At 41.9% G+C, this 27,418-nt stretch overlaps 1 protein-coding gene across 1 annotated transcript; it reads left to right on the forward strand.

Annotated features, from left to right (window-relative positions):
• Positions 1 to 26,856, forward strand: LOC116970168 (zona pellucida-like domain-containing protein 1; the record flags this gene model as incomplete). The annotated part of the gene is made up of 6 exons (XM_033016874.1): positions 1 to 98; positions 187 to 267; positions 3,372 to 3,543; positions 7,446 to 7,560; positions 10,925 to 10,954; positions 26,420 to 26,856. Coding segments are annotated over 6 exons (669 nt in total), but the record flags the coding sequence as incomplete, so codon positions are not given.
• Between the last annotated feature and the right edge of the window lie 562 nt (positions 26,857 to 27,418).

The following is a 27,418-nucleotide window of genomic DNA, read 5'->3' on the forward strand; positions in this document are numbered from 1 at the left end:
GATTCATCCTACAACCTTCCTCTAATGATACCAACTTTGGGGTTGCCTTTAAAGACCAAGGTGTACGCAGCTGTGAAAGCTACAAATCTGGATGGAAGGTAAACACGTTTATTTTCCTATTTAATTTGATTCATTATCAGCATGATAAACATTTCCAGGTGAAAAACTCTTACATTATCTCTGCAGATGGCACGTGTTCATGGATTATTGTTACACCACTCCTTCTGGTAATCCAAATGATGAACATAGATATGACCTTTTCTTCAGGTGAGTGGGCTTCCGACTTTAAGATGTGTGGGTGGAGAGACTGGAGAAGATTGGGGTTTTCTCCACAGAGTGGGGAGCCTCAGTGGTCACGTAAATGACCTGTTCACGACTGTTTTTTGTGGCGTATGGAGGTGACGGTTTCTAGAATTCGAAAGGGCGGCCATGATGGTGCAGCGGTAGAGCTGCTGCCTTCCAGCGCTTGCAACGCCAGAGAACCAGGTTCGATCCCGTCTACGGGTGCTGTCTGAACAGAGTTTGCACCTTCTCCCCGTGACCGTGTGGGTTTTCTCCGAGATCTTCGGTTTTCTCCCACACTCCAAAGACGTACAGGTTTGTAGGTTAATTGACTTGGTGTATGTGTAAATTGTCCTTTGTGTGTAAATTGTCCTTAGTAGGATGGTGTTAATGTGCGGGAATCGTTGGTCGGTGCGGACTCGGTCGGCCGAAGGGCCTGTTTCTCTAAAACTAATCTAAACTAAGCTAAATTGGCAGGAAGGCAAGTGGGAACACAGTTGTAAGGTGATTTATATAAAGACATAGGGATGGCATGAGATTTTTTTACACAGCAAGTGTTGATCTTGCAAGTAGTGCCAGAAAGGGTGATGTGAAAAGATTCAATAGAAACATCAAAATAAAGTTGGATAATTACTTGAATGGTTAAAAATAACAGGAATCAATTGCAGTTAATTGTGGTATTGTTCTATGTGTTTGTGGTAAGAACACAGAGAGCTGGTCTGGGCCATGCAAACCCTGGCTGACTTTAATATTCATTATTTTCATCACAAAATTTCTTCTTAATCTACATTACAGGCACATTCTCACGTACCCTGTCAATCCTTAGCCAAAAATCTACCATCCAAGACCCCACATGCTCCATGATTCAATTTCCACATAGCAAATTCCAAAGAAACATAACGTTCTGAGTGTAGAAATGTATTTCTAACAATCCAGAATGCTGGATCTAAGAGTTGGGGTGGATATGCCACCTGCCAGCCGCACTCATGTTTCTCTGCAGACGGCTCAGTCTGACTGCGTGATAGATACATAAAAAATAGGCGCAGGCCTATAAACAGCTAACAATGGCCTGTTTCTTTTATCATCGTTACTTTTTTGCATATCTTTCATTCATTGTTCTTTATCTCTCCACATCACCGTCTATATTTCTTGTTTCCCATATTCCTAACCAGTCTGAAGAAGGGTCTCAACCCGAAACGTCACCCATTCCTTCTCTCCAGAGATGCTGCCTGTTCTGCTGAGTTACTCCAGCTTTTTGTGTCTAAAATAGGTGCAGGAGTAGGCTATTTTGGCCCTTCGAGCCAGCACCACCATTCACTATAATCATGGCTGATCATCCAATATCAGTACCCCGTTCCTGCTTTCTCCCCACAGCTGTGGCCCATCAGCTTCAGACTCGAAGGGCCGAATGGCCTACTCCTGCACCTAATTTCTATGTTTCTATGTTTCTATGTTTCTTCACTCATTGGAAATTTAACATGTCGACTTGTTAACTTTTAATGAAATCACACTTAAACTCTAAACACTAAAGAATATAGACTGATTTTACACAATTTATCCTCACATGACACCTCTTCACACATGCTCGGGCAAAAATATTGATCTTTTCAGGAAAAGATTAAAAGTACACACCCCACATCTCAAACATAGTCCGATTGAACCCATGTAGAATTGCAGCAAGCTTAACACATTCTCTCTCCAGACCATTTTTAATAAGAGCTGACAAACTATTAATTGCTGATCTAAATAAGCAAATGTTTATAATTGGCAAATGTGAATATATTATGCTTGTCTAAGTCATTGATGTAGATCAGAAATTGGTGAGGCACAAACACAAATTTCTGTGGCTCCCTGGTTTTGACAAATTGCTGCTGCCAAAATGATACATTTAATCCATCAAATAAAGATAATTACATTTCTTAAACTCAAAATCCATGAAATATCTCCCATGCTGAATGACATTTAACCTTATCCTACTGAAGAAACTAGAGGTTGGGCTGGAAATATTGCCTGGCAGCTTTACTCCATTTTCTGTAGAAACTACCTACATATGTCCTGAACCTTCAAGCTAAGGTTGAAAATGTGCTCTGGTAAATCCAGGCATGAACCTGAATCACTAGCATTATGCTTCTTCCATCTTATCATATTTTCCTATTGTAGGTCTATTGCATTATGTCTCTACTGCTTTATCATACCTCCTTCCCAGTATGCACCCATTTCTCCCATTACCCCATCTCCATTCCACATCCTTTCCCCCAACCTGTCCCTTTCACCTATTTCACCTTCCTCTGGCTACATTTCACTCCTCTTCTCTGCTTATCTGGCACTCTTTTGTCTCGTTTCATCTCTAGCCTGTGTCCACCCATTTGCCAAGCAACCCCCCTCACCTGTATCCACCTATTACTTGCCAGGCTCTATCCCACCCCCACCTCTTTCCCAACTTTCTCCCCATTACCACAATCAGTCTGAAGACCTGAAACATCATCTATTGATGTCGTTTACAGATGCTGCCTGAATTGCTGAGGTACTCCAGCATTTTGTGTGTTGTATTTGTCGTCGTTCCATGCACCTCTATTTGCACTCCTGTTGGTTACATCCAATTTTCCACCTTATATCCAAAAGAACTCATAGCAACGATATAATTAAATTCCCAACATAAACTGAAGTGCAGTTAAAAAGACAGCCTACGGTGTCATACAAATCAGTGAAAGGAGCTCAAACTGAACAACACAACTAGCAATGAATTAGCCAGTGATTTCAACGTGTCACCACAATAAACCTTTTAATGTTGATTAATGTAGCATCACTCTCAGGATATTATGGATTATTTTAGATAAGAATGGTTAAAATGGACAATATCCAAATAAGGGCATTCAAGGGTGGATAATTAAAGGAAGGGTTGTAATGTTTGTTCTAGATCTATATCCTCCAAGATAATTAATTCATTGTACACGAGAGATTTTAATCATACAGTGGAGCAGATTAGCTCAAATTTTAAACTCTTTTGAACATTAGCAAGTTTTAGAAGGATAAGCAAAGTTTATGACGAATGCAACTTCATTTTTTCTTTTATTTTTTGCTGAGAACAGCTGTAATAAGGATTCACAAACAACAGTTATAGAAAATGGCAGGAGTCAAATGGGCAGATTCTCATTTGAGGTTTTTCGCTTTGTAAAACATAAGAACCAGAGGATGTCTCCAGTATTCTTGCACTGTGTGACGAAGCTTTGCAAGTCAGACGATTGCCCATTCTTGACACCAGTAAGTGGCATCATTTTAATTACTTCTTCATCTTCTTGCGTATGGCGTGCAGAGCCTAAAGTTGTCGGGCAACTTGTACTACTTGATCTAATTGTTTGTGCACGCCGGGTAGATTGCATTCGTCAAAACAGGGCGGACCACGTGAAGGTTGCAATCTCCCACCCCATCATTTTAATTAATCTGCAACAAGTCTTTGTGAGTGTTATGTCAAATAGATAATATTCAGAGGTAGAAAGAAAAACTCTGAAGAAGGGTCACAACATGAAACGTCGTCTCTCCATTCCCTCCACAGTTGCTGCCTGACCCACCGAGTTCCTCCACCAATTTATGCTCAAGAATCCAGCATCTGCAGTTTCTTGTGTCTCAAAATTACTAGGTAATGTACTGTGTAATTTTATGTAAACTTGGAACCTTGAATCTTCTCTGTCACAAAGACAACCATTCTTCATGCTCAACACATCTCCTGCTTCTCAATTTTGTTTTATTATCTCTCTTATATTTCATTTCTTGCCATCCTTACATACTTTATATTTCAATTAATGTAAAACTCCATCCCAGGCAACTTCCTGATTAATCGCCTTTGAACTCTTTCCAGAGCAATCACTTTCTTCCAATAGTTACCAGAACTCCACACAATATTCCAGTTGTGGCCATAAAACTCAATGTTTTATTAAGTTGTACAGTAACCCCCTTGATCTTGCACCCTCTTCAATGAAGGCAAGTGTCCCTCAATCCTCCTTAACAACTCTTTCTGCAAGTGACAAGTTGCATTTGCTCTCATTTGATGCCTTCAGGATTTCATGGACATGTGCAACAAGATCCTTCTGGTTTACTTTATTATTGTCACATATACCAGGGTACACTGAAAAGTTTTTGTTTGTGTGTTATCCAGTCAAAGAGAAGACTTTACACAATTACAATCAAGTGTCCACAGCGCACAGATAAAGAATAAAGGGTACAACATTCAGATAAAGTCTGGTTAAAGATAGTTCAAAGATCTCCAATGATGTAGATAGGAGTTCAGGACCGCACTCTATGCTGCCCAATAACAGCTTGGAGAAACTGTCCTTGAAACTGGAGGCATGCATTTTCAAATTTCTATGCCTCTTGCTGATGGGAGGGCTGAAGAGGGGTGAGACTGGTCCTTGATAATGTTGGCGGTCTTGCCGAGGCAGTGTGAGGTGTAATGAAGTCAATGGAAGGGAGGTTGTTTTATGTGATGGTCTGAGCTGCATCCACAATTCACTGCAATTTCTTGAGGTCTTGGATGGATTTGTTCCCAAACTATGCTTTAATGCATCCCTTTAAAATGCTTTCTACAACGCATCTGTTGTCACGCGGACATGCCAAACTTCTTAAGCCTTCTAAGGAAGTAGAGGCATCGGTGTGTTGGGTGGTCCAGGAGAAGTTCTTGGTGATATTTACTTCTAGGAATTTGAAGTTTTCAACCATCACTACTTCAGCGCTGTCAATTACAAACTGGGGGTGTGTGTACCACTTCACTTATTGATGTCAATTACTATCTCCTTTGTCTTGCTGACATTGAGAGAAAGGTTGTTGTCGCGACACCAGGTTCTCCAATCTCCTTCCTGTACTCCGTCATGATTATTTGATATCCGGCCCACAACGGTGGTGTCGTCTGTGAATTTGTAATTTGAATTATATGTGTACTTGGCTGCACAGTCATCAGTGTACAAGAAGGGGGCTGAGAACGCATCCTTTGGAGCACCAGTGTTGAGGATTATTGTAGAGGATGATTTGTCCCTTTTCCTCACTGATTGGGGTCTGTTGGTCAGGAAGTCGAGGATCCAGTTGCAGAGGAGTGCTGACACTAAGTCCTGTGAGTTTGGTAATGAGCTTGGATGGGATAATGGTATTAAAGACAGAGCTTTAGTCTATGAATAGGAGTCTGGTGTAGGTGTCTCTCTTATCCAGGTGTTCCAGGGATGAGTGTAGGGCCAGGGAGATGGCATCATCCGTGGACCTGTTGTGATGGGCGGCGAACTGCAATGGGTCAAGGCTGCTTGGTAGACTGGATTGAATGCATTCTATAACATTCCGAACCTCCTCACCCTTCTGAGGAAGAAGAGGGATTGGTGTATTTTCATGGCCATTGCTTCGATGTGGCTGGTCCAGGACAAATTGCTGGTGATATTATATCTTTGGAACTTGAAGTTTTCAACCATCTCTACTTCGGCACCATCAATATGTGTGTGTGTACACATAGTTCCTATTGACGTGGCCAGGGACTCCATTCTGGCCAGTTGCTTTCCGTGGGTTCACCTGTAGGAAGGCTGATCCTACTTCTGCAACAGTGTCCATGGGAAGAGGCACACTCAAGTCTGTCAGGATGGATGTCATTGCGCTGTTGACCTTCTGCTCAAAGCAACCATAGAATGCATTTAGTTCATCAGAGAGGGCCACTCCATCACCGGTGATGTTGCTTGACTTTGTTTTGAAACCCTTTACATGGGCCACGGAACCGGGGGGGGCTGGGGGGCTGCAGCCCCGCCCACTTTTTTGGCTAGACATGCGTAGCCTATAGTTAACGCACGCAGTGTACAAGTACCACATACTTGTACACTGTGATGGATACACGCGGTCTGGGCAGTCGATCCATCCGTAGCCGGGGCGGTCGAAGCTCCCGCGTCGAGGCGATCAAAGCTCCTGCGGCTTGGAGTTCCCGAAGTCGATCTCAAATCAGAGATCGCAAGCTCCACGATGTTGGAGCTGTGATGTCGATCCCTGGTAAGAGGATTGCAAGCTCCACGATGGTAAGTCCGCAGGCACCCGTGGCTGAAGCTCCCAAAGTCGGTCTCCAGCAAAGGCCGGCAACTCATCAATGTTAGGCCGCAGTGCGGACGGAGATACGATACGGGAAAAAAATTGCAGTTTCCCCCAAACACCCTCCCTCCCCACCCTCACTGCCGCACACATGAAACAAACTAAAATTTAATTTAGCTCTTATCTCTCATGTAGGCACTACATTATCTTAAAAATACTTCAAACAAAAAATATTGAAATCATACTTCTACGATGCACTAAAACATTATTTTAATACATCAAATTTCAAAAAGTCCTTACCCCTCCCGTACCCTCCCCCCAAGGTCGGTGATCGGTGATCGCTCAGCCACCCCACTTTCAAAAACGCTCCGCGGCCCCTGCGCTATCGTATTCAGGCCTTCCCACAGTTAATGGATGTCTGAGTAGTTATACTGGGACTCAAGTTAGTCCCAGTATTCTCTCTTGGCATCCCCGATGGGTTTGTGAAGATCATAGAAAGATTTCTTGTACCGCTCAAGATCGTTTGACATACGCAATGGTCTTGGCCGTCACGGTTCATCCATGGTTTCCAGTTGGGGCAGACTCGGATTGTCTTGTTCCGCACGTTCTCCTCTACAGACTTACTGATTTGGGAAATGATATGTAAAACTGATATGGGGATACCAAAAATGAATAACTAATTAACGATGACACAAGAAACTGCAAATGTTGGAATCTTGAGCCAAGAGCAAAGTACTGGTGGAACTCAACGAGTCAGGCAGCATCTGTGGAGGGAATGGCTAGGCGACATTTTCGGTCAGGACCACCTTCTTCAGACTGATGGAGTATGGGGAAGAAAGGTGGAAAAGAGAGCTGGTAGTGGGACAAATCCTGGCAAGTGATAGGTGGATACATGTGAGTGGAGGGTGATTAGCGGATAGGTGGGGTTAGTGTCAAAGATTAGAGGTAAAAAGAAGGCACAGGGGGTATCAGATAAGGAAAGGAGTGAAATCTAAAGCTGGAGGGAGGGATATGGGTGAAAGGGGAGAAGGGTGAAGGGGAAAGGAACTCAACTAATTGATTACATTGGAAATACAAAAAATCTACTGTATTAAATTATTTTTGATTTCAATTAACAGGATTGTTACAAAAGGAAACGAAGAGATTTAATGGAAGTTACTACTTCCATCCCTCGCAGCTCCACGGGTAATGCAGTTATCACCGCCGGGCCTATTATCACCAGGAGTGAAAGTGGTAAGGTTTAAACAAGCAGCAAACAAATGTTAGCGAGCGTTCGGGTAAGTTCAGTTTCCCAAGCAATCGCAACATGTAAGCTGGAAATTCCTGCCGATCATAATAATACTTGAAGACTTCACGATATTTTTTAATGGGACAGCCCTCATCATAGTCACTTTAGAAATTAGATACATAGAAACATAGAAAATAGGTGCAGGAGTAGGCCATTCGGCCCTTCGAGCCTGCACCGCCATTCAATATGATCATGGCTGATCATCCAACTCAGTATCCTGCACCTGCCTTCTCTCCATACCCCCTGATCCCTTTAGCCACAAGGGCCACATCTAACTCCCTCTTAAATATAGCCAATGAACTGGCCTCAACTACCTTCTGTGACAGGGAGTTCCAGAGATTCACCACTCTCTGTGTGAAAAATGTTTTCCTCATCTCGGTCCTAAAGGATTTCCCCTTTATCCTTAAACGGTGACCCCTTGTCCTGGACTTCCCCAACATCGGGTACAATCTTCCTGCATCTAGCCTGTCCAACCCCTTAAGAATTTTGTAAGTTTCTATAAGATCCCCCCTCAATCTTCTAAATTCTAGCAAGTACAAGCTGAGTCTATCCAGTCTTTCTTCATATGAAAGTCCTGACATCCCAGGAATCAGTCTGGTGAACCTTCTCTGTACTCCCTCTATGGCAAGAATGTCTTTCCTCAAATTTGGAGACAAACTGTACGCAATACTCCAGGTGTGGTCTCACCAATACCCTGTACAACTGCAGTAGAACCTCCGTGCTCCTATACTCAAATCCTTTTGCTATGAATGCTAACATACCATTCGCTTTCTTCACTGCCTGCTGCACCTGCATGCCTACTTTCAATGACTGGTGTACCATGACACCCAGGTCTCGTTGCATCTCCCCTTTTCCTAATCGGCCACCATTTAGATAATAGTCTACTTTCCTGTTTTTGCCACCAAAGTGGATAACCTCACATTTATCCACATTATACTGCATCTGCCATGCATTTGCCCACTCACCCAGCCTATCCAAGTCACCTTGCAGCCTCCTAGCATCCTCCTCACAGCTAATACTATTGGATCTGATTTTCTATCTAAATGATTTTGAGGTTATGATCTTTGGTGATAGCTAATTAACGTTATTTCATATTGTACCACTCGTTTCTCAGTGATGCTTGTGTGTTCTAATAGCAGGATCTGCAGCCAGCCAAACATCTTACATTTATCTTCTTACACTTATTTATCCAAAGATCTACTGTGGGCTTTTTACTAGATGCTCCCCCATGAAACTGTTGAGAGATTACAGTCCGCTCTAAAGCGTAGATAGGACTTGTGTGGTGAACTAATCAGATTGAGGAATCTCCTATATTAAATGGATCAGAATGATGAAATTCTCAATCTCAAGGTCTCCCCTCAACCCCCAGCATTTTTGAGAATACAATCTAAATTTGTCTAACCACTCCTTGTAACTGCATGGCAGATGCAGTTTAATGTGGATAAATGTGAGGTTATCCACTTTGGTAACAAAAACAGGAAAGAAGATTATTATCTAAATGGTGTCAAGTTGGGAAAAGGGGAAGTACAACGGGATCTGGGGGTCGTTGTTCATCACTCAATGAAAGTAAGCATGCAGGTACAGCAGGCAGTGAGGAAAGCGAATGGCATGTTGGCCTTCATCACAAAAGGAGTTGAGTTTAGGAGCAAAGAGGTCCTTCTGCAATTGTACAGGGCCCTAGTGAGACCACATCTGGAGTATTGTGTACAGTTTTAGTCTCCAAATTTGAGAAAGGACATTCTTGCTATAATGCAGCGTAGGTTCACAAGGTTAATACCAAGATGGCGGGACTGTGATATGCTGAGAGAATGGAGCGGCTGGGCTTGTATATTCTGGAATTTAGAAGGATGAGAGGGGATCTTATTAAAACATATAAGATTATTAAGGGTTTGGACATGCTAGAGGCAGGAAACATGTTCCCGATGTTGGGGGAGTCCAGAACCAGGGGCCACAGCTTAAGAATAAGGGTAAGGCATTTAGAATGGAGATGAGGAAACACTTTTTTCACACAGAAAGTTGTGAGTCTGTGGAATTCTCTGCCTCAGAAGGCGGAGGAGGCCGGTTCTCTGGAAACTTTCAAGAGAGAGCTAGATAGGGCTCTTGAAGATAGTCAGGAGATATGGGGAGAAGGCAGAAACGGGATACAGATTGTGGATGATCAGCCATGATCACATTGAATGGCGGTGCTGGTTTGAAGGGCTGTATGGCCTACTCTTGCACCTATTGTCTATTGCAGGGGTTCCCAACCTTTTTTGTCCTGTTTACCCCTGGCAAGTTTAATAGCACATAACAATGTTAATTCACTTATTTATGAACAACTAATGATGAACATATACCGATATACCAGAACCAAACACAGTCATTCAATGAAAAAAAAAATGTACAAATCCAGATTCAACAGATTTACTCCCTGGGTAGGCTAAATTTACCCCAGGTTGGGAACCCTTGGTCTATTGTCTATTAACTAATATCCCCTAATCCCTTCTGGTAAACCGCAGCTGCTCCATAACCTGCACATCCATCCTGTAATGGGCTGACCAGAACTGCATGCAATACTCCAATTACAGCCTAGACAAAATCTGATGGAGTAGCATCATGACTTCCTGACTCTTACATTCAATGCCCGAATCAATGACAGCAAGCATACCATACACCTTCTTTACCACTTTATTTAGTTGCACTGCCACTTTCAGAGAGCTATGGACCTGGATCCTAAGATTCCTCTGTCAAATATCTTGCCATCAAGCGTATACCATTCCTTTACATTTAATCTCCCAAACTGCAACATCTCACACTTGCTCGGATTAAACTCCATCTGCTATTTCTCTGCCCATTTCTGCAGGTGAGCGATATCCCGCAGTTATCCTTGACAGTGATAGCCTTTCTCACCGTCCACAACTCCAGTAATCTTGGTGTCACCTGCGAACATACTAACCAGCCCATCTACATTCAGGAGTAATTTATATTCATTGATAGGTGATCGATTATTGAACTGCAGTATCACAATGGATGCTTCAATCTGGACATTTCCAGAAAATAATATGGATGTTCTTAAGTAAGATTACACTGATTACAAAAATTGTACATGCATTTTATTAAACGTAATATCAGACCTGGACAAATAAATAGCATTTGGTAGTTTTGGGGTAAATATGACGCATTGCCTGGAGTCTGCAACCACCTAACCTAACATTTACTTCCATTAATATATCAAGTCATCTGCTCTTATAGATCCCATTAACTGCTGTACAAATCGTTAAGATTTTATAAATGTTTAGTTTGATATTGCTTTTCTTTTGTTACTGACAGATGACACAACAGCAAACAAATCACAAGTTGGTAAGTCTTGTTTTGATGCAAATTTTGGGCGAGAGCAATTGTCTGTGTGGTGTATTTTGAAAAGAATTTCTGGCCAGAAAATGTTGCTCTCTTTGTAGATATTCAGGAATTAACAGTTTGGACTGAAGACCATCATCTTTGACTTGAAACATTGACCTTATTTTACTTTTGACAGATGCTGCATAACCTGCTAAGTGTTTAGAGCACATTCTGTTCTCATTTCATTCTGACAGCACCTTCATTTTTTATTTCATGAGAACATTAATGTTTTGGACTGTTTATACTGCTTAACTCTGGGAGGAGGTACCGCAGCATGAATTTGGTCAGATTTGAGTAGGTTTCAATTTCTGCACCTTTGTTGCAATCAAATTCGGAGGCTGTGTTCAGCCATCTCAATACGCCCCATTTTGACAGAATCTTTAAAAAGTGATTTTCTTGCCGCGATGTGTGTCACAGAGGTCCAGGTTTCAAAAAAGAAGTTGTTGATCTCCCAATGCCACAGGGAAACAGGAAACTAAACTGGCTACACAGTACCTTACATATTAAACTGAGAAAACTATTCTTGAGAACCTATTTCCTGATACGTCCATCCACACCCTGCAGATGGTCACAATCACAATCACAATAATACTTTATTAGCCAAGTATGTTTGCAACATACGAGGAATTTCATTTGCCAAGTCAGTCATACAAATAAAAAGCAACGGAACACATAAAATACATTTTAACATAAACATCAACCATTGTGACTCCTCCACATTCCTCACTGTGATGGAAGGCGAAAAAAAGTTCAAATCTCTTCCCTTCTATGCTCTTCCGCGGTCGGGGGCCTCGAGCTCTCCGTTGACGGGACGATCTTGATTCCCGTAGCCGATGGCGTTTGCCCTCCGCATCGGTGCGATCAGATCCTGCATCAGGGGATGTCAGCTCTCCCGCGTCGGCGATCTAACCCCGCGTCGAGGCTGGTCGAGCCCCTGCGACGTTGGAGCTTCCCGTCTCGGCCTCTCCCGAGACTGCGAGCTCTTGATGGTAAGTCCGCAGGCCGCAGTTGGAGCGATCCCAGGCAAGGGATCAGCTCCGATGTTAAGTCCATGCCCCACGGTGGGGCTCAAGTCAGTCCGAAGAGGCCTCCAGCTCCATCGATGGTAGACCGCAGAGCGACCGGAGATGCGACCTGGAAAACAATCGCATCTCCGGCAAGGGAATAGATTGAAAAAAGAAAAGTTTCCCCCCGCCCCCCCCCCCCCCCCCCCCCCACATAAAATAAACCTGAGAACATTTACACAAACTTTTAACACACACTAAAAAAAAATGTAAAGATAAAAATAACAGACTGTTGGCGGGGCTGCCAATCGTGCAAAGCTCCTGGCGTCCCAATAGTAGAAGCAAATGAAGAGGAGGCAACCTTATCCTCAGCATGAACAGTACTCATGCCACACATTGATGAACAAGTTATGCTCTGCCTCTGGGATTCATTCTATTGACTTAAATCGAGTGAACTGCAAAGTCATGACCCCACTCTGTGGTGTTGATTTGGGTGAACTACTGACCGTTTTGCATGCTTCATACCAATGGGAGAGATGAATTTCTGACAAGTATGGTAGGTGAGGGTAATTTAATAAATGTAATTCATCTAAAAGTCTTTTGTTTAGGTAGCACTTAATGTATGGGGTAAAAAAAATAGCAGAACAGGGTTGAAAGATGGAAAACAGGAGATGTTAATCACAACTGCTTCCAGAGTCAGAAGAGGGAAGATGGGCTTCCAAAAGGCTTATCGCTGCTGCCACTGTTGCTCACAGCTTATATTAACAAGTAGATTTTCAGAATCAGCGTGAAGATTACACTGAAATGGAAGGGATCATCATTATAAATGAGGAAGGGTGCAACAAACTGCAAAGGAGGCATTAAATAAAACTTGAAAAATGGAAAAAGTTGATTAGTTTTATAACCTCCTTCTGGCAGGAAATGAAGGAAGCTGGGAAAGTAACACATAAAGTAGCAAAGGAGCAAAGAGGTTTAGGAATATAAATGTATAATTACTCTATGTAACTGAACAAATGTGCGTCTGTATTGTGCAGCATGCATGTCTATGAAACAGAGAAAAACCAACTGAAGTACATCAATACAAGATAATCAAGAAGTATGGAAATCAATGGACATTTCTTTACTCAGGAAGAAATAACAAGTTGGGAGTTGCTTGTATTAGGAGTTTAAGGCGAATAATAAAGAAATACTTAAATAGGGTGGGGAAGGTAATTGGTTTGGTGGAAATGATCAAATATGAATGTATTTGTCATGACTGGGCTACATTTACAACTCTGCAATTTATTGTGGTCTTGGGCAGACCTGATCCCACATCAAGCTGTGATGCAATCTAGAACTAATTACGGAGATAATTCAAAGCAGTGACTTGTGGAGGTGATTCATGCAGTTTTCATGGCCCGACTCACCATGTGTCTGACTATAAATCTGAGCAACATAGAAGCAGGAGACATTTTGCTCTCAGTCTCTCACTTTTCCAGAGGGATGCAAGATTATTTTATTACAGTGCGCAATTAAAATATCTCCCAGTCATAGAAACATAGAAACATAGAAAATAGGTGCAGGAGTAGGCCATTCGGCCCTTCGAGCCTGCACCGCCATTCGATATGATCATGGCTGATCATCCAACTCAGTATCTCATCCCTGCCTTCTCTCCATACCCCCTGATCCCTTTAGCCACAAGGGCCACATCTAACTCCCTGTTAAATATAGCCAATGAACTGGCCTCAACTACCTTCTGTGGCAGAGAATAGTAAGATTAAACGAGAACTTACCAGTTTGAAGTTTGATCGTTATTTTGTGAGGAGTAACGTTGAGGGATTACGTGAAGAACCCCGCCAGGACGCATGCGTGTCATTCTTCAAAGCAGCGGTGTGAAATCACAGATAACGGTAATGACTAAACATAGTAAGATTAGAGAAGAGATACCAGTTGAGTATATGATCAAGGGTGGGAGCGGAGGGCACGTAATCCCTCAACGTTACTCCTCACAAAATAACGATCAAACTTCAAACTGGTAAGTTCTCGTTTAATCTTACTATTTTACTTCGGAGTCACGTGAGTGACTACGTGAAGATTTTAAAGCTCTGTGATTTCATGCCGTGGAAACGTGTCCATGCATCACATCTGCCTTGATTATGGGGAGAATAGTGTTAACATCATTAGACATCAATACGATATTGAAAACCCAACGATAAATATATTAACACCAAATTATAGCCGCTATTTATGGGGTAAATTATATTACAGAACTTAAAATTGTTTCTGCAAATGTTCCAGGTTTAATGACTGGTTTGTTATAAATCATTGGAAAGTTTTCTCCGTTGACCATCCTGCTGTCTTGAGGATTTGGTCCATAGGAACATCCAACTTCATAGCTGCCGATGTAGCGGCAGCCCTGATGGAGTGAGATTTAAAATGCTAGTGTCTACTCCAGCCTTATTAGGACCTGTTTTAGCCATCTAGAGATGGTCTGGACTGTCACTGTTTTGAGTGGTTGTTTGTAGCTGATTAAAAGTGACATTTCTTTCCCTCTGATAATCTTAGTATACTCCATATATAATAGTAAGTGTGTTACAATACAGAGACGATCATCTGTCGGGTATGCCCTGATTTATTTTAGGCCTGCTGACCCCTGTCTGTTCTGTTTGACTAATTCATTGAAGTGAAAAGTTAAATTTCCAGATGAAATAATCATGTTGTCCAGCCTTAGGTTCTGTAGTGACTGGACACTTTGTGCCGTGACCAAGGCCATCAGCATGACTGTTCATAGTCAGTTCTGTAGGGACAGAGCTGTAGCTGGAGACCAGTTTCTTAACATGGTCAGTAAATAATAATAATAATAATAATAATAATAATAATAATAATAATAATAATAATAATAATAATAATAATAATAATAATAATAATAATAATAATAATAATAATAATAATAAATACTTTATTGATCCCCTCAGGGAAATTCAGATGTCCAGAAGCCCCCAACCAACAAACCCACAGATTCAAAACGAACGCAGACAGAAAATACATAGAATACAATGTGGACACTACCTGAGAGCAATAAATACTTAAAAAGACCAATAATTAACAGTTAAAATTAAAATTGCAAAATGCATCCCCCTACAGTCCTAGCGGTCCGAATTATAAAATCTAATGGCTGCAGGGGTGAAGGATCTCCTGAACCGCTCCAGTTCTACAGGGCAGGGAGAGGAGCCGGTTGTTGTTCCGAGTGCTCTTTTGACTCTCCAGAATTACATGGAGGGGATGCCGGGGTTTTTCAAGATGATCTGCACCTTGTGCCTCATACGCCTCTCAAGCACATCCATCCCAGAGTCTACTCTCCACTCCAGCACTGAGCTAGCTCGTTTAACCAGTTTGACCAGCTTCTTCTTGTTTTTTGCACTAATGCTGTTGCCCCAACAGACAACAGCAGTAGAAAATAACACTTGCAACCACCGTGTTGTAAAACATGTGCAGCATTTCATTACACACATTGAAGGATTTGAGCCTTCTGAGGAAAATGAGTCTGCTCTGGCCTTTTTTGTAGAGGGAGTCAGAGTTGACAGACCAGTCCAGTTTGTTATCAAGGTGCACTCCAAGGTATTTATATGTCTGCACCACCTCAATGTCATCCCCTGCAGCGTTGACCGGCTGAAGGGGGAGATTGGACCTGCCAAAGTTAACAACCATCTCTTTAGTCTTAGTTGTGTTCAGGATGAGACAGTTCTCTTCACTCCAGGCACAAAAGGCACTGGTCAAGTTCCTGTATTCCTCCTCCTGCCCGTTCCTTACACATGCCACAATCGCTGTATCATCTGAATATTTCTGTACGTGGCATGTGTCAGACTTATAGTTAAAGTCTGCTGTATACAGGGTGAAGAGGAACGGGGCCAGAACCGTTCCCTGTGGGGCTCCAACATTGCAATGCTCACATCCCATATTTGGAAGTACCTGATTCTTGGGGGATTAACATTAAAATGCCCCTCATGAGTTTGGTTACCAGGGTGTGTCCCAACAGAATGCCGCTCTGTTCCTTGCCACAGGTATGTTGACAGAGCACTTCTGGCGCAGTTGATGGCACTATGACTGAGCCTCTCATCGTAATGGAGGCTTGCCAGGAATTCCAGAACAGACGGGATGTTCATAGATCTGTGGGTGATCTTTCCTTTGTTACCGGATGGACCAGTAAATTAGGTCTATGATGGATGGTGATGCATGGTTCTAATACCATGTCTAGTATCACCGGGAACCATGGTTGAGTAGGCCAATCGGGTACTATCAAAATACCAGACGCAGAGTCTTGCTGTATTTTCCTTAATACCCGACTGATGAGGCAGAAAGGAGGGAATGCATAAATAAACAATTTCCCCCAATGCAGCGAAAATGCATCTGTTGCCGCTGCCCCAGGTCTGGTTCCCATGAAACATAATTTGATAACTGGTGATTGAGCCTGGATGCGAAAAGATCGATATCTGGTGTTCCATACCATGCTGTAATTTCAGCAAATACATTTTTATCCAACATCCATTCAGTGTTTTCATTGAATTTGCGTGACCTGGTGTCTGCCACTAAATTTAGTTTACCTGGTAAGTAGGTAGCTGATATCCAAATATCTCTCTGGATACACCATTGCCAAATTGTGTTGGCCAGATTGTCACATGATGTCGATTTGTTACAGCTGGAGATGGAATTGGTAGCACCCCAACCAAGTGTACTGGCATCAGTTTGTAGTACCATAGACGGGTTGATGATAATTATTGGATTGGAACAATACCTGATGTTATGTTCCCACCATTTTAGTTCCATTATGGCCTCTGTTGGTAGCTTCATTGGTCTGTCAAAATGGCCACCATTAATTTTGAGTGCTCTTATTTTGCTCTCTGTAAATTTCGATAGTGTAAAGGTCCGAATTGAGTGGCTGGAAATGCAGCCACTATCTTCCCAATTATTCTAGCTACCAGTCTAATGGATGGTTTGGTGATGTCAATGATTTCGCTACAAGCCTCTATTAAGGCTGTAACCTTTTCTTTCGACAAAGTCACTGACATGAGAACTGAGTTAATGGTGAACCCCACATAATCCATTTTTGTTGAAGGCGTTAATTTAGACTTAACTGGATGGATGATAAACCCCAGTTTTTCAAACAATTGTTTTGTGGCTGTTACCGCTTGTTTAGCCAATTCCAAAGTTTTGCCAACAATAAGTATGTCATCTAGATATGCCATTACCATGTGTTTTTGTTTCCGCAGTAACGCTAGGGCTGGTTTCAAAATTTTTGTGAACAGCCTGGGGGCTGATGTTAGACCACTAGGTAGTGCCCTGTATTGTCATTGCTGACCCATCCAGTTGAATTTTAAATAACATCTGTGGTCACCTCTTGTGGGTACTGTATAGTAAGCATCTTTTAAAACGATGCTTGCCATGTAGTATGCTAGCCATGTAGTAGCCTTCGGAAATCAATTGCTTAGCAGTAACTTGAAATGAATATATTGTACAAAGGTATTCAAAGTAGTCAAATCGATGATGATGCGGCAACCACCATCTATCTTGTTTTTTATAAAGATGTTGGACACGAATTCCTGTGATTCGTGTTGGGTTTTCTCAATTACTCCTTTTTTATATAGCCGCTGTAATTCAGCATGTGCTTTAGATTTTTCTATGCCTGTGAGCACGAACATTCGGTTCGGTACATGCTGAACTGGAGGGTTATGTTTTTGTATAAATTCTATGGTATAACCCTGGATACTGCTTAGAATATAAGTGTCGGTAGTTAACTTATTCCATGCATCCAAATAATATCGTAATCTCCCACTCATGTGACTCCGAAGTAAAATTCCACAGATTCACCACTCTCTGTGTAATAAATAATTTTCTCATCTCGGTCCTAAAAGACTTCCCTCTTATCCTTAAACTGTGACCCCTAGTTCTGGACTTCCCCAACATCGGGAATAATCTTCCTGCATCTAGCCTGTCCAACCCCTTAAGAATTTTGTAAGTTTCTATAATGATCCCCCCTCAATCTTCTGAATTCCAGCGTGTACAAGCCGAGTCTATCCAGTCTTTCTTCATATGAAAGTCCTGCCATCCCAGGAATCAGTCTGGTGAACCTTCTCTGTACTCCCTCTATGGCAAGAATGTCTTTCCTCAGATTAGGAGACCAAAACTGTACGCAATACTCCAGGTGTGGTCTCACCAAGACCCTTAGTAGTAGAACCTCCCTGCTCTTATACTCAAATCCTTTTGCTATGAATGCTAACATACCATTTGCTTTCTTCACTGCCTGCTGCACCTGCATGCCTACTTTCAATGACTGGTGTACCATGACACCCAGGTCTCGTTGCATCTCCCCTTTTCCTAATCGGCCACCATTCAGATAATAGTCTACTTTCCTGTTTTTTACTCTACGTCCACCTCCAAGTCAAATTAGTGTAAACTATAAAGTATAAGGTTGTGTATTGAAAACAGTAGAATGGCCTTAAAACCGAAGTAGAATCCTAGTTTAGGTTTATTATTGTCATATGTAACAAGGTACGGTGAAAAGCTTTGTTTGCATGCTGTCCAATCAGATCAGATAACACTGTACATACTGTAAATGCAATCAAGTCAAACTCAAGTACAATAGATTTTGGATTTTAGAGATACAGTGTGGAAATGGGCCCATCAGCCCACCGACTCTAGGCAGACCAGATATCACCCCATCTACCAGCACTATCCTACACACTAGAGACAATTTAAAGAAGCTACAAACATGTACGTCATTGGACTAGGCACAATAGGTTGAGCAAAGGGGAAGATACAGTACCGAATATAGTTTTCAGTATTGTAGCACTTCAGTTCCATGGGCAAAATATGAAATCCACAGTGGGGTAGAAGTGAATCGGACAGTTCCCTTGCTTATGGTAGACCACATGATTCGGAAGCATGATTTTAGAAGGGAAGCAGTTGTTCCTGAGTCTGATGGTGCACGCTTTCAAGCTTCTGTATCTTCTGCCTGATGGGAGCAGGGAGAAGAAGGAATGACAGGGGCGGGACAAGCCTTTGATTATGTTGGGTGCTTTTCTGAGGCAGCATGAACTATAGATGGAGTCACGAGATTGATCCCTGGGATGGCGGGACAGTCATATGAGGAAAGATTGAAAAGACTAGGCTTATATTCACTGGAGTTTAGAAAGATGAGGGGGGATCTTATAGAAACATATAAAATTATAAAAGGACTGGATAAGCTAGATGCAGGAAAAATGTTCCCAATGTTGGGTGAGACCAGAACCAGGGACCACAGTCTTAGAATAAAGGGGAGGTCATTTAAGACTGAGGTGAGAAAAAACATTTTCACCCAGAGAGTTGTGAATTTATGGAATTCCCTGCCACAGAGGGCAGTGGAGGCCAAGTCACTGGATGGATTTAAGAGAGAGTTAGATAGAGCTTTAGGGGCTAGTGGAGTCAAGGGATATGGGGAGAAGGCAGGCACGGATTATTGATAGGGGACGATCAGCCATGATCACAATGAATGGCGGTGCTGGCTCGAAGGGCCGAATAGCTTCCTCCTGCACATATTTTCTATGTTTCTATGTTTCTAATAGTGGAAAATCTGTATTGTGCAGCATGCATGTCTATGAAACAGAGAAAAACCAACTGAAGTACATCAATACAAGATAATCAAGAAGTATGGAAATCAATGGACATCTCTTTACTCAGGAAGAAATAACAAGTTGGGAGTTGCTTGTATTAGGAGTTTAAGGCGAATAATAAAGAAATACTTAAATAGGGTGTGGAAGGTAATTGATTTGGTGGAAATGATCAAACATGAATGTATTTGTCATGACTGGGCTACATTTACAACTCTGCAATTTCTTGTGGTCTTGGGCAGACCTGATCCCACATAAAGCTGTGATGCAATCTAGAACTAATTACGGAGATAATTCAAAGCAGTGACTTGTGGAGGTGATTCATGCAGTTTTCATGGCCCGACTCACCATGTGTCTGACTATAAATCTGAGCAACATAGAAGCAGGAGACATTTTGCTCTCAGTCTCTCACTTTTCCAGAGGGATGCAAGATTATTTTATTACAGTGCGCAATTAAAATATCTCCCAGTCATAGAAACATAGAAACATAGAAAATAGGTGCAGGAGTAGGCCATTCGGCCCTCCGAGCCTGCACCGCCATTCGATATGATCATGGCTGATCATCCAACTCAGTATCTCATCCCTGCCTTCTCTCCATACCCACTGATCCCTTTAGCCACAAGGGCCACATCTAACTCCCTCTTAAATATAGCCAATGAACTGGCCTCAACTACCTTCTGTGGCAGAGAATAGTAAGATTAAACGAGAACTTACCAGTTTGAAGTTTGATCGTTATTTTGTGAGGAGTAACGTTGAGGGATTACGTGAAGAACCCCGCCAGGACGCATGCGTGTCATTCTTCAAAGCAGCGGTGTGAAATCACAGATAACGGTAATGACTAAACATAGTAAGATTACAGAAGAGATACCAGTTGAGTATATGATCAAGGGTGGGAGCGGAGGGCACGTAATCCCTCAACGTTACTCCTCACAAAATAACGATCAAACTTCAAACTGGTAAGTTCTCGTTTAATCTTACTATTTTACTTCGGAGTCACGTTGTAAGGTGTCCTTGAGATGTTTGAAAGGCGCCCATTAAATAAAATTTATTATTATTATTATTACGTGAAGATTTTAAAGCTCTGTGATTTCATGCCGTGGAAACGAGTCCATGCATCACATCTGCCTTGATTATGGGGAGAATAGTGTTAACATCATTAGACATCAATACGATATTGAAAACCCAACGATAAATATATTAACACCAAATTATAGCCCCTATTTATGGGGTAAATTATATTACAGAACTTAAAATTGTTTCTGCAAATGTTCCAGGTTTAACGACTGGTTTGTTATAAAATCATTGGAAAGTTTTCTCCGTTGACCATCCTGCTGTCTTGAGGATTTGGTCCATAGGAACATCCGACCTCATAGCTGCCGATGTAGCGGCAGCCCTGGTGGAGTGAGATTTAAAATGCTAGTGTCTACTCCAGCCTTATTAGGACCTGTTTTAGCCATCTAGAGATGGTCTGGACTGTCAATGTTTTGAGTGGTTGTTTGTAGCTGATTAAAAGTGACATTTCTTTCCCTCTGATGATCTTAGTATACTCCATATATAATAGTAAGTGTGTTACAATACAGAGACGATCATCTGTCGGGTATGCCCTGATTTATTTTAGGCCTGCTGACCCCTGTCTGTTCTGTTTGACTAATTCATTGAAGTGAAAAGTTAAATTTTCAGATGAAATAATCATGTTGTCCAGCCTTAGGTTCTGTAGTGACTGGACACTTTGTGCCGTGACCAAGGCCATCAGCATGACTTTCATAGTCAATTCTGTAGGGACAGAGCTGTAGCTGGAGACCAGTTTCTTAACATGGTCAGAAAATAATAATAATATAATAATAATAATAATAATAATAATAATAATAATAATAATAATAATAATAATAATAATAATAATAATAATAATAATAATAATAATAATAATAATAATAATAATAAATACTTTATTGATCCCCAGGGAAATTCAGATGTCCAGAAGCCCCCAACCAACAAACCCACAGATTCAAAACGAACGCAGACAGAAAATACATAGAATACAATGTGGACACTACCTGAGAGCAATAAATACTTAAAAAGACCAATAATTAACAGTTAAACATTGCAAAATGCATCCCCCTACAGTCTAGCGGTCCGAATTATAAAACTAATGGCTGCAGGGGTGAAGGATCTCCTGAACCGCTCCGTTCTTCAGGGCAGGGAGAGGAGCCGGTTGTTGTTCCGAGTGCTCTTTTGACTCTCCAGAATTAAATGGAGGGGATGCCCGGGGTTTTTCAAGATGATCTGCACCTTGTGCCTCATACGCCTCTCAAGCACATCCACCCCAGAGTCTACTATCCCCTCCAGCACTGAGCTAGCTCGTTTAACCAGTTTGACCAGCTTCTTCTTGTTTTTTGCACTAATGCTGTTGCCCCAACAGACAACAGCGTAGAAAATAACACTTGCAACCACCGTGTTGTAAAACATGTGCAGCATTTCATTACACACATTGAAGGATTTGAGCCTTCTGAGGAAAAAGAGTCTGCTCTGGCCTTTTTTGTAGAGGGAGTCAGAGTTGACAGACCAGTCCAGTTTGTTATCAGGGTGCACTCCAAGGTATTTATATGTCTGCACCACCTCAATGTCAGCCCCTGCAGCGTTGACCGGCTGAAGGGGGAGATTGGACATGCCAAAGTTAACCACCATCTCTTTAGTCTTAGTTGTGTTCAGGATGAGACAGTTCTCTTCACTCCAGGCACAAAAGACACTGGTCAAGTTCCTGTATTCCTCCTCCTGCCCGTTCCTTACACATGCCACAATCGCTGTATCATCTGAATATTTCTGTACGTGGCATGTGTCAGACTTATAGTTAAAGTCTGCTGTATACAGGGTGAAGAGGAACGGGGCCAGAACCGTTCCCTGTGGGGCTCCAACATTGCAATGCTCACATCCCATATTTGGAAGTACCTGGTTCTTGGGGGATTAACATTAAAATGCCCCTCATGAGTTTGGTTACCAGGGTGTGTCCCAACAGAATGCCGCTCTGTTCCTTGCCACAGGTATGTTGACAGAGCACGTCTGGCGCAGTTGATGGCACTATGACTGAGCCTCTCATCGTAATGGAGGCTTGCCAGGAATTCCAGAACAGACGGGATGTTCATAGATCTGTGGATGATCTTTCCTTTGTTACCGGATGGACCAGTAAATTAGGTCTATGATGGATGGTGATGCATGGTTCTAATACCATGTCTAGTATCACCGGGAACCATGGTTGAGTAGGCCAATCGGGTACTATCAAAATACCAGACGCAGAGTCTTGCTGTATTTTCCTTAATACCCGACTGATGAGGCAGAAAGGAGGGAATGCATAAATACACAATTTCCCCCAATGCAGCGAAAATGCATCTGTTGCCAATGCCCCAGGTCTGGTTCCCATGAAACATAATTTGATAACTAGTGATTGAGCCTGGATGCGAAAAGATCGATATCTGGTGTTCCATACCATGCTGTAATTTCAGCAAATACATTTTTATCCAACATCCATTCAGTGTTTTCATTGAATTTGCGTGACCTGGTGTCTGCCACTAAATTTAGTTTACCTGGTAAGTAGGTAGCTGATATCCAAATATCTCTCTGGATACACCATTGCCAAATTGTGTTGGCCAGATTGTCACATGATGTCGATTTGTTACAGCTGGAGATGGAATTGGTAGCACCCCAACCAAGTGCACTGGCATCAGTTTGTAGTACCATAGACGGGTTGCTGATAATTATTGGATTGGAACAATACCTGATGGCATATTCCCACCATTTTAGTTCCATTATGGCCTCTGTTGGTAGCTTCATTGGTCTGTCAAAATGGCCACCATTAATTTTGAGTGCTCTTATTTTGGCTCTCTGTAAATTTCGATAGTGTAAAGGTCCGAATTGTGTGGCTGGAAATGCAGCCACTATCTTCCCAATTATTCTAGCTACCAGTCTAATGGATGGTTTGGTGATGTCAATGATTTCGTTACAAGCCTCTATTAAGGCTGTAACCTTTTCTTTCAGCAAAGTCACTGACATGAGAACTGAGTTAATGGTGAACCCCACATAATCCATTTTTGTTGAAGGCGTTAATTTAGACTTAACTGGATGGATGATAAACCCCAGTTTTTCAAACAATTGTTTTGTGGCTGTTACCGCTTGTTTAACCAATTCCAAAGTTTTGCCAACAATAAGTATGTCATCTAGATATGCCATTACCATGTGTTTTTGTTTCCGCAGTAACGCTAGGGCTGGTTTCAAAATTTTTGTGAACAGCCTGGGGGCTGATGTTAGACCATTAGGTAGTGCCCTGTATTGTCAGCGCTGACCCATCCAGTTGAATTTTAAATAACATCTGTGGTCACCTCTTGTGGGTACTGTATAGTAAGCATCTTTTAAAACGATGCTTGCCATGTAGTATGCTTGCCATGTAGTAGCCTTCGGAAATCAATTGCTCAGCAGTAACTTGAAATGAATATATTGTACAAAGGTATTCAAAGTAGTCAAATCGATGATGATGCGGCAACCACCATCTATCTTGTTTTTTATAAAGATGTTGGACACGAATTCCTGTGATTCGTGTTGGGTTTTCTCAATTACTCCTTTTTTATATAGCCGCTGTAATTCAGCATGTGCTTTAGATTTTTCTATGCCTGTGAGCACGAACATTCGGTTCGGTACATGCTGAATGGAGGGTTATGTTTTTGTATAAATTCTATGGTATAACCCTGGATACTGCTTAGAATATAAGTGTCGGCAGCTAACTTATTCCATGCATCCAAATAATATCGTAATCTCCCACTCACGTGACTCCGAAGTAAAATTCCACAGATTCACCACTCTCTGTGTAAAAAATAATTTTCTCATCTCGGTCCTAAAAGACTTCCCTCTTATCCTTAAAATGTGACCCCTAGTTCTGGACTTCCCCAACATCGGGAATAATCTTCCTGCATCTAGCCTGTCCAACCCCTTAAGAATTTTGTAAGTTTCTATAAGATCCCCCCTCAATCTTCTGAATTCCAGCGGGTACAAGCCGAGTCTATCCAGTCTTTCTTCATATGAAAGTCCTGCCATCCCAGGAATCAGTCTGGTGAACCTTCTCTGTACTCCCTCTATGGCAAGAATGTCTTTCCTCAGATTAGGAGACCAAAACTGTACGCAATACTCCAGGTGTGGTCTCACCAAGACCCTTAGTAGTAGAACCTCCCTGCTCTTATACTCAAATCCTTTTGCTATGAATGCTAACATACCATTTGCTTTCTTCACTGCCTGCTGCACCTGCATGCCTACTTTCAATGACTGGTGTACCATGACACCCAGGTCTCGTTGCATCTCCCCTTTTCCTAATCGGCCACCATTCAGATAATAGTCTACTTTCCTGTTTTTTACTCTACGTCCACCTCCAAGTCAAATTAGTGTAAACTATAAAGTATAAGGTTGTGTATTGAAAACAGTAGAATGGCCTTAAAACCGAAGTAGAATCCTAGTTTAGGTTTATTATTGTCATATGTAACAAGGTACAGTGAAAAGCTTTGTTTGCATGCTGTCCAATCAGATCAGATAACACTGTACATACTGTAAATGCAATCAAGTCAAACTCAAGTACAATAGATTTTGGATTTTAGAGATACAGTGTGGAAATGGGCCCATCAGCCCACCGACTCTAGGCAGACCAGATATCACCCCATCTACCAGCACTATCCTACACACTAGAGACAATTTAAAGAAGCTACAAACATGTACGTCATTGGACTAGGCACAATAGGTTGAGCAAAGGGGAAGATACAGTACCGAATATAGTTTTCAGTATTGTAGCACTTCAGTTCCATGGGCAAAATATGAAATCCACAGTGGGGTAGAAGTGAATCGGACAGTTCCCTTGCTTATGGTAGACCACATGATTCGGAAGCATGATTTTAGAAGGGAAGCAGTTGTTCCTGAGTCTGATGGTGCACGCTTTCAAGCTTCTGTATCTTCTGCCTGATGGGAGCAGGGAGAAGAAGGAATGACTGGGGCGGGACAAGCCTTTGATTATGTTGGGTGCTTTTCTGAGGCAGCATGAACTATAGATGGAGTCACGAGATTGATCCCTGGGATGGCGGGACAGTCATATGAGGAAAGATTGAAAAGACTAGGCTTATATTCACTGGAGTTTAGAAAGATGAGGGGGATCTTATAGAAACATGTAAAATTATAAAAGGACTGGACAAGCTAGATGCAGGAAAAATGTTCCCAATGTTGGGTGAGTCCAGAACCAGGGGCCACAGTCTTAGAATAAAGGGGAGGTCATTTAAGACTGAGGTGAGAAAAAACATTTTCACCCAGAGAGTTGTGAATTTATGGAATTCCCTGCCACAGAGGGCAGTGGAGGCCAAGTCACTGGATGGATTTAAGAGAGAGTTAGATAGAGCTTTAGGGGCTAGTGGAGTCAAGGGATATGGGGAGAAGGCAGGCACGGATTATTGATAGGGGACGATCAGCCATGATCACAATGAATGGCGGTGCTGGCTCGAAGGGCCGAATAGCCTCCTCCTGCACATATTTTCTATGTTTTTATGTTTCTAATAGTGGAAAATCTGGTGTGCTTGCTGGGCTGGGCTACATCTCCAACTCTCTACTATTTATTGTGGTCTTGGGCAGACCTGTTCCCAAATCAAGCTGTGATGCAATCTGACAGTATGTTTTCCAGGGTACATCTGTAGAAGGTTAAACATCACAATTTACTTTACTATTAGAATAGCAAATATTTTGAAAAATATTGAACAAATCTGACATGTTTTTAATTTTCTTTATAGGATACATGGGAAAATCTGCCTTTCATTTCAACTCTGCGACAAGTGCATTAGTTTCTGGAATTGTTATTCTCGGGGCGATGAGCATTTCCTTTTTTATCACGTCAGTCATTCTCAATAGGAAGCTGAAAACTGATCATGCTCGTTCTGGAATCCGAAACCCTGTTTTTAACTAGCTAGCTCGGAACACGTCTACTTTATCTACATAATGCAGCTGATATTATACGGCAATAAATTATGAGATTTCCTTTACGAATATAGCTTAGGCTTATGATCCTTATCACACAAATTAGCTCCCTAGAAGTCTACTAGAACTATTTGTAATTGTATTTACATTTCTTACCATAGTACAGTAGCAGATAAGAAAATGATTCCCCAAAAATATTAAGTTATATTTTGAAGGAAGTGTCTTATTTCTTTGGTAAGATCTGGATTGGGAAAGGATGAAAAGAGCATGTAGATCTGACTGCCTCACAACTCCAGCGACCCAGGTTTGTTCCTTATCAGACACTTGGTGCTGTCTCTGTGGAGTTTGCACGTTCTCTGCATGATGGCCTGGGTTTTCACTGGGTGCTCTGGTTTCCTTCCACATCCCAAAGATTAGTAAGTTAATTGGTTAATTACTACTGGGTTAGGTGGGTGGTAGGAGAATCAGAATGGAGTTGATGGGTTTTCGAGGGAAATAGGTTACAGGGAAATCCGTAGAGGGGTGAGACTGAATGCACATATGGGCATAGATTATTTGCCAGCACATTGGGAATGGGGAATCTGAGCGTTAGCTTAGACTCAGACCCTCTTCGGCCATTATGAAATGTGAAATGATGGTAGTATTGGCTTGATGTAAGACTTGTAAATGAATACTAATACACATGTGGAAGGGAAAGTGGAAATAGAGAGTCCATCACAAACTTATTATATGTAAAGACTCTTGTGACTAAACTCATCAAGCAGAGGAATGCCAGTACAGGATTACTGAATAATTTTCCTATCAGGGACCTTGTT

This window comes from Amblyraja radiata, unplaced genomic scaffold, assembly GCF_010909765.2.
Source record: "Amblyraja radiata isolate CabotCenter1 unplaced genomic scaffold, sAmbRad1.1.pri scaffold_597_ctg1, whole genome shotgun sequence".
In the NCBI taxonomy this organism is placed as follows: Eukaryota; Metazoa; Chordata; class Chondrichthyes; order Rajiformes; family Rajidae; genus Amblyraja; species Amblyraja radiata.